This window comes from Drosophila willistoni (assembly GCF_018902025.1).
Source record: "Drosophila willistoni isolate 14030-0811.24 chromosome XL unlocalized genomic scaffold, UCI_dwil_1.1 Seg142, whole genome shotgun sequence".
NCBI classification, from domain to species: domain Eukaryota; kingdom Metazoa; phylum Arthropoda; class Insecta; order Diptera; family Drosophilidae; genus Drosophila; species Drosophila willistoni.
Genome location: NW_025814053.1, coordinates 2,733,604 through 2,746,237, shown reverse-complemented (window position 1 = coordinate 2,746,237; position 12,634 = coordinate 2,733,604). Strand labels below are relative to the sequence as shown.

The 12,634-nt window shown below is 33.6% G+C and overlaps 1 protein-coding gene across 1 annotated transcript; it reads right to left on the bottom strand.

The window, feature by feature from the left end:
* Positions 1-6,597: 6,597 nt before the first annotated feature.
* Positions 6,598-8,681, bottom strand: LOC6652992 (protein giant). The gene is made up of 2 exons (XM_002075388.4): positions 8,457-8,681; positions 6,598-8,383 (listed from the first exon to the last, which is right to left on the bottom strand). The coding sequence occupies exons 1-2, from the start codon at positions 8,506-8,508 to the stop codon at positions 7,098-7,100; spliced, it is 1,338 nt and encodes a 445-aa protein (XP_002075424.1). The 5' UTR covers positions 8,509-8,681; the 3' UTR covers positions 6,598-7,097.
* Between the last annotated feature and the right edge of the window lie 3,953 nt (positions 8,682-12,634).

The following is a 12,634-nucleotide window of genomic DNA, read 5'->3' as shown; positions in this document are numbered from 1 at the left end:
AAACAAATTAAGCAATTTTTCTACCTAATATATACAGGATGGGAATTCGGCAAGCGGAAACACTGTGTGGTCAATATGTATATCATTTCTGCTTGTTATATACATATGTATCGCAACAAACAGCAACAACAACAACAACAACAACAGGGCGACAAAGCGACATCAGCAAACAAAACAACCAACAAGAAAAAGGCATATTTGTCTTTTTTGTTTTATATATTTTGATTTATACTTGATCGTTTTCCAATAATTTCACATATATACATATGTATATATGCATGTATGTGTATACCCATAGAATATGTTTATTCATTTATTGTGTATTTGATTTATTAATATTATTATTATTATTATTATTATTAATTTTATAATTATTATATTATTCTGATATAGTCGTTTAGTTCTTAACATTTTATGCGTAATATTCACACGATGAATCAGATTTGATTAAGAACGTACACACACACACACACACACGCATCTATAAATAAATAGAAATAGAATTGTTAACTAATTTAAAATACAAAAAACAAGAAATAAGAGAACAAAAACGAAGGCTTGCGCATAAAAACGAAAAATCCAATTAATTGTAATGTATTTTTTTAAACCTTATTATTTCGTTAGTCTCCATTTATTTTGTGCTTAGTAACAAAACGTGACAACACACGAACCACAACAACAAATACACTTGTAATTTATATAAACACAGAAACACACACACATACACACAATTGCTATATATATATATATCTCCAAATCTATATAGACGGAGGGCTTAAAAGAGCAAAAGCGAGAGAGAGAGAGAGACATAGTCGTAATCGGAGCAAATGAATAAAAAAATAAAACTTAGTCTATAAGTAGCAACAGAACAACATCAACATTAACTAATCAACAAAAGCAACAACAAGCAATAACTGAATCAAGCAACTTCAACGACAATTGTACAAAAATAATTAATCAACTACGATTGTAGATTAATTAATTAATTAATTAATTAATCAATTATATACATAATACTTATACATACATATATCAATAACATAACAAACAAATTCTCAAGTCCTTGTCAAAACGACTCTCTGTCTCTCTTGCTCTCAGATATAGATATACACATACCTATATATATATATTTGTATGTATGTATATATATATACATTATTAGACTATTGCTTTAACTGCTGCTAGTCTTCCAAAAATCTATATCTAAACTGGACAAACAATTTTTTAATACTTTCTACTTTATTGTTCACTATACATTTTTTTTTTTTTTTTTTTTTTTTTACGTTTATTGAACACCGTGTGTCGTCCACGTCGTTAAGAAATTGTCCTCTGAGTCCCCCCTTCCTCTGTGTCCTACGTATGAATGTGTGTAATAGCAAATATTTAAGAGAACAGAGTAAATTGTAACAAAAGAGGAAATTGTAAATATGTTTAACTTTTTTGAGTTTTTAGCGCCTGAGGATTCGTTTTTAAGTGTGAGAGAGAGAAAGGTTTATAGGTTTTTGCACGAAAATTTGTATAGTCAGCAGTATGAATAATATATAAGTTACATCTATGTATCTAAATGTAACATTTACAAAATTAAATTAATTAGAAATACAAGTCAAGCAGTGCGCTGCTTTGAAGACAGACAGAGATAACATTTCAAAGCAGAAGCCGTCAAATGCTGGGACAAGTAGTTCAAACGTAATATGGCATCACAGATAACGTAACGTCGTAACGTAACGTAACCGTATACATATATATTGGTATGATCTAAAGTTTAGAACAAAAACAACACATTAGCCATGTCAAATACCCGAAATCCTTAATGCCCCGCCCTTCGTTTTTTTTTTAAATTAGTTCTCACCTTTTTTTGTAAAACAAAAATGAAAAAGAAGAGGATAACGAAGAATATCGTAATGTTTGTTTCCTTGTAAAACTCTAATGTGTGTTTTCTTAAATTGCTTAAATTGTACATAAACCAATAATGCGAAAGTTTGGCTGATCAGTTAACAGTTTAATATATATATACGCGAATACCAAGCCCCCAACCCCCAGCCCCCAATCCCCACCATAAACACACACAAACTCACAGAAACCTTACGTTGTTATGTCTGCTCCCACGTCACTTTAATTTTACTATGTAAATTAGTTTTTTTTTTAATAATTATTATTAATTATATATATATATATGTATATATATGTATACTATATAATTTTATGTATATGTATATATATATACATATATGTGTATATTATATGTATAATCCATTTTTTTCTATACTTAATTTTTAGCATTTAGAAAGACGAAAGTGAGAAAAAGAAAAATATACAAATAAAAAAAAAAAACAGAAACAACAAAAAAAACTAAAAAAAAAAATAAAAAGAAATTTATGAAAATAAAATTAAACAACAAAAAAATCTAATTAAAAGCAGTTTTTAATTTTACACACACACACACGATTAATGCTTGCTATACACATATAAATATGAACTATATCTAGGTATTTTTTAAAAAACAAAAAAGCATACTAAAACAATGCAGAGGACCATCAGAGCAAATGCAACGCATATGATTAAAGCAATGGTTCGATCTGGTTGACATTTTTAGCAATAAAACTTGTTAAAACTTTCTGTTAAATTGAACAAAGACATAAGACAAAATATTAAAAAAAAAAAAAAAAAAAAAAAAACTAACGGAAAATCAATGAAGGATTCCAATCCAATCCCCATGTATCATACACTTCATATAGTAAAAAATTTTAGCCTTAAGCGCCTACCCGCTAATTAAAATAATAAAATTTAATTCTAATTAATTGTAACAAAATAAAAGAACCACAAAGATGAAATGAGTCATGGAGAATTTTCGCCATCCATGTCCATTAAACAACATTTTACAACCGAAAATTTCACAAGGCATTTGTTTTTAAGTGAGTCAAAATAATTTTTTGGTTTTTTTTTTTTTGGAAATTGAAAATTAACATTCATCATCATACAAATATAGAAAACCAAAAAAATGCAAACATAAATTTTACCTTTTGAAATGTTTGTAAAACAAAACTCTTACAACTTACAACTTAGTATTAAATGCAGGACGCTGCAAAATGAGATGAGATATAAATACAGCAAGATTAAATATAAATTAAAAAAAAAACAAAAACAAAAGAGAAAAGAACAAAAAACAAACAAACAAAAAAAAATTGAAAATAAAAACAGTTCATAAAAATTGATATATTTAAACTATTGTTTTTCTTTTAATCATTTCATGTCCTTGGTAGGAAAGACAATTTACTTTGTCAATCGAGACATCCTTGGGATAAACAAAACATGTTATTTGCCGCCTTAAATTCGAAAAGTTTGTTTTCTATAACATTTCAGAAGGATATTATTGAATTGGTCAGTCAGTTGTTTGTTAAGCAGAGAAGGACGAGACGTTTTCCTAAGGACAAGCCAATAAAACTACATTAAATGCTATCGGAATAAAGAATAAAAACCTCTTATAAACAAAAACAAGAATTTTAATTTTTATACGTAGAAAATAAGTACTAGTGCATTTCACTCTTAACTTCTCCTATTTCATTTTTTTTTTTACTTTCGCAAATAAATATTACTTTGTATATTTAATAGAGTCTCTTATTTTTATAGCCTCTTTGGCACTAACGCTACCAAGTTTTGGAGAGTTGATAGCTAAATATTTCCCCATTCTTTAACAATTGCGATTTTGAACTCTTTTTAGTGTAGGAAAGGATTCCCCAGAGATCCTCTATCGGATTTAGATCAGGACTTAGTGAGGGCCACCATGTCAGGGGTATGTTGTGAGCCTTTTCAAAATTAGGTTTACGCGTTGCCGGGTAATACTTAGGAAAATGACTTTCTTTTGTTCTGACACGAAAAAAGAGTTCATAGTACATCGTCGTTTAAGTGGAGGTACATACATATGTACTTAAAAAATGAAGTAAGTAAGTCGTCTCGCCGACTTTGGTATACCATACACCAGTAAAGCAAATATTTCAAGCATTTTCATATGCTTCTTACAAGCATATCTTAGTATCTCGCTCACACAATCATACGAGCACCCTAGCGCCCCCACCAGCCAACGGCCAACTCCGGCCTTATGGAAAAACGTTTATATGCATAACTCGACTGTTTTTTATCCGATTTTGTTCAAATTTGGTATTTTGATAGATATTAGTATTAAATTTAAGTGTGCCAAATTTGATTGCATGAGGTAAAAAAATACGGGAGATAATCAAGTTTTTCAAATTACGGGGGCGGAAAGGGGCGTGGCAAAATTTTTATACATACAAAATGTGTGCATTTACTAAGCGAATATACATACCAAATATGGTGTATCTAGCTAGAATAGTGTTTGAGATAAACGCTTTTTTTAAATTGCGGGGGCGGAAAGGGGCGTGGCAAAAATTTGAAATAAACTTGATCACTCTACATACTACACGAGTCTACATAAAAAATTTGGTGGCTCTAGCTCTTATAGTCTCCGAGATCTAGGTGTTCATACGGACAGACGGACAGACGGACAGACGGACGGACGGACGGACGGACGGACAGACGGACATGGCTAGATCGACTCGGTTGTTGATCCTGATCAAGAATATATATACTTTGTGGGGTCGGAGATGCTTCCTTCTGCCTGTTACATACATTTTGGCGACTTTAATATACCATTTCACCCTATGGGTGTATGGTATAACAACGTGAACTACATGAATTGTTCCATACTGTTTTTTCAATTTTTATTTCTATCTCGCAAAGTACTTGGGAATTATAAGAATCGTTATCCGTAAAAGATAGATTTCGATAGATTATAGACTTTTTAATGAAAAGAATATAATAACGGGTAAAATAGTCAAAATGCATTAAATGCATTCTGTATGGCGGTCTGGGACGAACTAGGAGTGCGTAAATTTAAACCTTTTCAGTCCTGATTTTCATCTGTTTCCAGAACTTTTTTTTTAGTTGTTTAGAATCGATTGGAAATTCAAGCTACTAAATATGTTAAAATCGCTTCCAAAGTCGGAAAAGGTCTTACCAAACCCAGGTGTGCAACGGAAGGTTAAGGTAATTTGGGTTCGCTGATTCCGAATATGAACATGGTTTTTTGGAAACTTTGAACACCATTCTTTTGTCATTCTTACAGGCTTCAAGGTGAAGAAGCATTTTATCTTAATAGTCTAATATTCGCGAAAGAACGCCCCACAACCTTAAGCTGGAGCCATTTGTTTGAGACATGATTTTTATCGTGATAAATATAAAATACAATTATCAGATTACGATCAAATTTTGCACATAATACTTGGAATTCTTTAGATATAAGTAATTCAATGACATATAATTAAATAAGTATATACCAAATTGAGTATTTCTACCCATTTTACTAATTTATAAATATATCGTATACTATCCATTCATTCATTCATAGAAATATCGTTAATGTAAATACATATATAAATTTTATGACAATATAAACAAAATTGAACTTTGTTTATCGACTGTTTTGTCAATATTATTTTAAAAATGAATTTAATTCGTTAAATCATAAAGTTAAATTTGTAAAAAGCATCATCAAAGCATAAAAGATAAGTTTCTTGGTTTTTAATTTAAATTAGAAAAAAAACTCTCTAATGTGAGAGTTAGGTCTGGAATGAAAATCGGTCAAACTGTAGCAATTTTACAGATTTGCAAAGATTTAGACTGTATTTGCGCCGATCTCTAACCGAATACAAAAAGGTTATAGATCTTAAAATCAAACACTTCGACATTACTAAAAAATTAACTCATTTTTGGACGTGTGGTAATTACGGTAATTAGCATAGGAATTGGCAAGTAATCAGAATAGTTGTCAAAAATTCAACCTATTTTGAATTGGGCAGAACTGTTCGACTTTTCCTAAAGCCGATTTTTAAGTTGACTTGATATAATTTATATTTTTTGCTTTTGAATTAAATATATGTTGAATGAAATATGGTGACTAATTAAGATATTTTCAAGGAGACACATATTTTATCTTAAAAGTTAAGAAATCAAACTAACTATCTGTGATTTGAAATACGGAATTTTCACACTCCTACAAAACTTACTGTTCGAAAAGTCGAACAATGGCTGAAAATGGGTTAATTAATTTGGACCCTATTTTTGAAAAAACGAATCGTGATGGATTTTAATCCAAGTATTCGTTGAATTAGAACTTTATGGAATTAAAGTTTATTTCTTTTTCTTTGCCTTGCTTGAAAATATTTGAATTTAGAATTGTTTCAGAGTTAGGAGTTTTTGAGAATTGTTTTCAAAACAAAGTTAAATATTTTAAGGGCTTGTGCGGTTATTTATCTTTCAATCGATTTCTCTTGTCTTGTAATTTTAAAAAAAAGTTAATACTGCTTTTGATTGGGTTAAAATTAATTTTCCAAATTGGCAAATCGGTATAATCTAAAGAAAACCCTTTAATTTAAAATAAAATCATTGTGAAAATGCGGAAATCGTAGGCTTGAATTGTTTTGTTTTGAGTTTTTAGAAATATTATTTCTACTTTTTCAGCCTGAGAAGCAAAAATCGATTGGAAAACTCAATATTTACTTCACCACAAAAAACAACTTTTGATTTTTTTGATTTTGATTTATTTTTTTCATGTATTATTTTTCACTTATGAAATACATATAGATAGATATATATATAAAAAAAAAGAATTTTTTAAACTAACTAGTTTCATAAAAATACAAAAAAAAAAAGAATGTATAATACATATATAGTTAAATGTGAGCGAGATGTTGAGTATAGTATGTATTCTGGATGTTATATATATTATAATTAACTGGTGATAATTGCGCGACTCAGAGTTTTACAAATCGAACGTATACAGTGGCTCCAAAAAGAACTTAAAGTACCTTGATAGAATAAGTCATGTCATTTAGTATAAGTATTAGAGTATATGAAGTACATATTTTATAGAGACCTCCCCAAAACATATTATATTCACAGATAAGCTGGCCATAAAAAAAAAGAATTATACAAAACGTGAATCGGAAACGTTCAACGCAACGGATTCGGATCCATCCTGCCATCATCATCATCATCATCATCGTGCATCACTTGCATTCCATTTAGGCTGTGGCCACTTTGGCATGGGTAAAGGCAGCCAGTTGAGCCTTGAGTGCATCGATTTGGCATAGCAACTCGATATTCTGACGCTCCAAGTAGGCAGCACGGATGGCAATTTCGTCTTCCTTGATACGGCGACGATCACGAGACTTTTTGGCGGCGGCATTATTCTTGCGTCTCCGCTCATAGTAGGCGGCATCCTTCACTTGGCTGCCAGAGATGACGCTCAAGTTGGAGGCGGAACTGGCTGTCTTTGCCGATGCTGACGATGGCATTACCTTGTCCATATTACCCGCATGCGAATCACAATCGCTCGATTCCTCCACACGGTCCTCACTCTCGCTGTTATTGTTCGATGAGCTGCCCTCATTGACACTGCCACTGCGTGAGTTGGTGCGTCGCATTTTTGGATTTGTCACTGTTCGTTGGCCGCCATTCGAGCTGCGGATCTGTTCGAGGACCCGTTTACGGTATTCGGTATAGCGTTCCACTCGTGGATTATCTAACAACACATCGGTGGCAGCGAAATTTGCTGCTATAACCAAGGGATCACGGGGAAATGTCTTGAAGGGTCGTGTACTCTTGAGGGCCGAATCTGTGGAGCAGGAACTGGTGGGTGTTGTCAGTGGTGCACTGCTATCTGTCTGCTGATTAGCTGTTGCTGGTGGTGATTGTGGTGTCTCCAGGATATCGATTTGCATGGTGCTCGCCGTGCTGGCAGGACGAGCTGCAGCAGCTGCTGCCGCTGCTGCTGAGGCGGCGGCAAATGTTTGCAATAAACTGGCTGTTGGATTGGGCTTTGGTGTAATTGTGGTGCTGCTTGATCCTTGTGGTTCTTGTTTAATGCCAGAGTTGCCATAGTACAAGGCAGGATATAGCGAAGAGAGTGGCTGTTGTTGCTGTTGCTGTTGTGCCGCATACATAAGATTGCTGGGAGAACCCGAGGGCGAGCCACTGCCATAGCTGAAATTCGTCTGGTATGGTGATGGTGTCTTGCGAGATGTTTCCACACTATCGCAGCGACGTGACAGATCCAAAACCTCAGCCGAGGCGGCGGGTTGCTGTTGTTGCTGCTGCTGCTGTTGCTGCTGTTGACTAAGTGCTGCTCCCAGCAATTGTTGCTGATAGGCATAGGCTGCATACAAATCCAAGTGATTTTGTGGCAATTGCAAGTGTGGTTGATGTTGCTGCTGTTGCAAATGATGATGTTGCTGCTGCTGTTGCAGATGCTGCTGCTGTTGATGATGGTGATGATGATGTTGCTGGTGTAACAACAAGGGCTTGCGTTCTATTCAGAAGAAACGAAAGTATTAGTCGAAATTGGTTCAACTAGCTTTTTGTTTTTTTATTTTGCTACTTACCAGTTTTTAAATCAAAGAACTGCCCGGCCATTAGTTTCTCGTGCATAAGCATGATGCTGATTGTGTTCGTGGTCTGTTTTATTTCGTTAATGGAAGATTTCAAAATTGTCGTTGTTGTTGTTGTTGCTGGTGTAATCCAAAGAGCAGAGAATCCAAAAAGATTTCTATTTGGTTTGTCTAATGTCTTGCTGGTGACGAATGTCAAACGCAAACTGATTTCATTCCATCCATAGGGCTGCCTTTTATACTGGACCCTGGACCAAAGTCGGCTACGCCGACGCTGACGCACAATTGCCCCTTACCCCTTAGTTAACATTTTCCCATTCATTGGTCCAACCTTTGGCCTGCAATGGCGGCGGCAGGCAGCCGAGGGCGAAGCCGAACACACACAAAATGTTGCCGAGGGCAGGTAGCGATTACAATGGCCCTTAGCAAAGGGGTGACAGTTGACTGCGTTGCTCTCTCTCTCTCTCTCTCTCTCACACTCTCTCTCTTTTTCTCTCTCAGTTTCTATCTGTTGTCTCACCCTTGAGACATCAAAGGGTTTTATAATGTTGAGCAGAAGAACCTTTTTTTCGGGTTGCTTTTTCAAGATTTTTGAGATTTGTTTTTCGCAAAATGTTGTTGTACTTTTTTTTTTACAAATTTTCTTTGTTTTTCATTGTTTCTCTTCGTCACTTGGCGTAATTTGGCAAAAAAAAAAAAAAATACAAAATTATATGCAACTTACTGCTGAATTTTCAGAAATAGTTTTGATTCATACCAAAGAATATAAAAGGCATAAAAAACTTCTCGATTATACAGACATTGCATCAATATAGAAAATGAACAATAAATAAGAACAATAAATGATAAATAGATATTAAAATTTCTAAAAACTTATTTATTTATTATTAAACTTGTCTAATTTTTGTTTATCCTTTTAAATCAATAAAATTTGTAAAACAAAGTTTTTTGTTTTATCTTTCATATGAGTTGAAATGAAATACTTGAAAATGAACATTAAAAATAAAGAAATTAATATATTTTAGAATTTTAATTTTATTTATTATTTAAAAAGATCTTGTGTCAAATAACTTTTCGCTTTTAGAAATCTTTGTTTAAAGTCAAACAAAATCTTACAATTAGAAAAACTTCATAAGAGTAAGATTAAATATATATGATTATAATTATAATTTTTATTTCATTGTATTTTTCCAGAAAATATTTGAAATTGTTTTTTGATTTGTTGTACTATATAATTTATGTTAAATAAGTGGAAAAAATACCTAATTTATATGTATACATATATTATGCATAAATATAAAAAGGAAGTTTGAAAAACATTTCAGTTCAAATCTTAAATATTTAAATGTTAAAGGTAATTAAAGCAAATCATGCTTCTGACTTAAGGAGGGAAAAGGGAAAAAAGGACATCAGCGGGAGGTAGCGGGAGGTTAGTTAGGAGTAAAGCGAGACAGATTCGTACATAGATGAGAGTAAGGGTTCAAATGGTAGTAGAGAAGATGATGATGTCCTCCGAAGGGTTGCGAATGCAAAAATCCGTTCGTTTGTTTGTGCACTTTTGTCCCTTCTAAATCCTTTTCGGTGTCCAGCCCATCTATGGAAATTAGAAATCCATCTTGGTTGCCTGCGAATATCTTACACAAAAATTTGTCGAATTGTTGTGCCGTGACAAATTATGCGAAATTAGGTTGGGCTAGACTTTCGTTTGCCAATGCCATTGCAATTTAGTCTCTACGTAAGTATATGTACACACACACATATGTATGTATGTATGTATGTGTGTATGAATATGCAGAATTGCTACCTCTTTGGCTGGCTTTTGCGCCATCAAATGCTATGAGTACGCCTTCTAAGAATCCCGCATATAGTGTGAATCAAGGACGAGGATCAAAAGCAACAACTATGGCCATTCTTTTATTGAGTGTTTGGGTATTTTGTTGTTGTTGTTGTAGATATCATTTTTTGTGAAAAATACTTTGATGATGAGGAATGATGATGATGATGACAAGTGTCCTTTATGACTTTTATTTACTGTTTGCCTTAGACTTGCCCCTTTCCGTTTTGTATCTGTTGAGCGTGGGATAAGAGAAATAAAATTGATCTCTTCCCATCTTCACTCTCTATAGGTTTGTGTATGTGTGTGTGTGTGTGTGTGTGTGTGTGTGTTGGCCATTTCCTAAGCCTTTGTTTAACTTTACTTAACTGTTGTCTTATTATTTACTCTCGACGGCGCCTCGTAAAGGTCCTTCAAATGCCAAAACGGAAGTGCAAATTGTCTGGCATTATGTAGAGTTTCAAATGAAACTTCAAATAATCAAATAAATCAAACATTATGATTAAGACAAGACCAATATACTGTTATGTGTTTTCAGCTGATAAATATAATTATATTACCTACAGCTTTTATCGTTAAAACAAATACTGAAATAAGAACTATTTGAAATTTAAATCCGTTTTGTTGGTTCATCAGATGGAAAACGTTTCTATGCATAACTTGGCTATTTATAGTCCGATTTTTAAGAAATTGTTAGACCGATAGATTAACTCAGATCATAGTAGAATACTAAAGTTGGTAGTGCTGCTTTTTACATTAAAGGAGGTAATCGATTGCTTACCATAGAAATCTACTTACCAAATTTAGTAACTCTAGTGTGTAGTCTCCCAGATCCAAGTGATTATACAGATGGACACACATAAGGGCTATGACTAGATCGATTGGCTGTTGGTGCTGATCGAGAATACTTATATCGTATGATATCAAAAACTCTACCATCTGCGTGTCAAATGCAGAGGAAGAAAGAATCCCTCTCTTTCTTTCTTCTTTTCTTATTAATTTTAAATGTAGGAAAATAATTCTAAAATTTGTTTGCCGTTTTCCTTTCTACATATCTTCTTATACTGCTAATTCCATTAATTCATTCACTTTTTAGTCCATTTTGTTTGCCGCATAAAAAACCACGAACTTAACCCACTAATCCACCTCGTCGATGTGCCTAATCCAACTGTAAAAATGGTGGATTAAACTAAAAGTGTCACAAAAACTCTTCCACACACACCCGCACACACCCACACAGACACACATACACACCCAGAGAATCCTTAGCCCTTCTCATTGAGTGGGCTGGCTAGTTTACCTGCTGCTGATGGCCATAAAAAGTCGCAAAGCCAAAGAGTTGGCAACGTTTTTTGTTGTTCTCATCACATTTTCAGTGTAAAAACCAAATTCAGCGAAAATAAGCAAAAAACACAAAGGGAAGAGCGAGTAGGAGGGAGAAAAAACGAACATGCATAAAAAACAAAGGTCATAAAAGTGCCACATAGCGTCTGCCTTTTGGTACTGATGACAGCCGCCGCCGCCGCTACCAAAGATGCAATATTTGTGCAATCCTTTGACCCATGACCTTGAGCGTCGTTCTTTTTTTTTTTTTTTAGGAGGTCAGGTAAAATCATGACGGTAAAGGGCCTGCTGAACGGGTTGTTCTAGACCTACATTAAGGCTTCCAAATTAACTAAAAAAAGAAGAAGTAAAAAAAACTCTTTTAAAAAATGTGTTTTTATTGCATAATGAAAAAGGCTTCGGCGAAATGTAAAAATTGTCAAGCCATACAGACGATCTGTCCATAAATGGCGAGGTAAAGAAAAGGGTTTCGGTTACGGTTTTCGTGTCCATTGTTAGGCATTTACATTTCTTGGCAAAAACTCTGACTAATTGACTGAAAGGGGAAAAAAGGGTGCGACTTTGTTATTCGCGGAAAGGTGTTTTAACTCCTTTCTTTTCCAAGTCGAGAATTTATTTTCATAAATATATTTTATTTTTATAACTTTATTGCAGTGAAATGCAGCAAATTCTTGTCTTCTTTAAGGGGCAATGGGATTATCTCTATACATGGTCCATGCATATGTGCATGATTAGGGCCTAAGCTGAGCCCCTAATGAGGAAGTAGTTAGTACTCAGAAGGGCAAGGAAAGAAAAAAAGTGGCCAAGGAGAAGAGTAGTAGTAGTAGTAGGATTACACGTGCCCAAACGACAACAAACATTTCAACAAAAATCAAATAAAAAGACTAGCCAACATGTTAAAGGATATCTCTCAACAGAGATCTTCAGTTGATCTTTCTTCACTTGTTCATTTTCTTTCATATGCAAATCGGACACAACAGACACACACACCAAC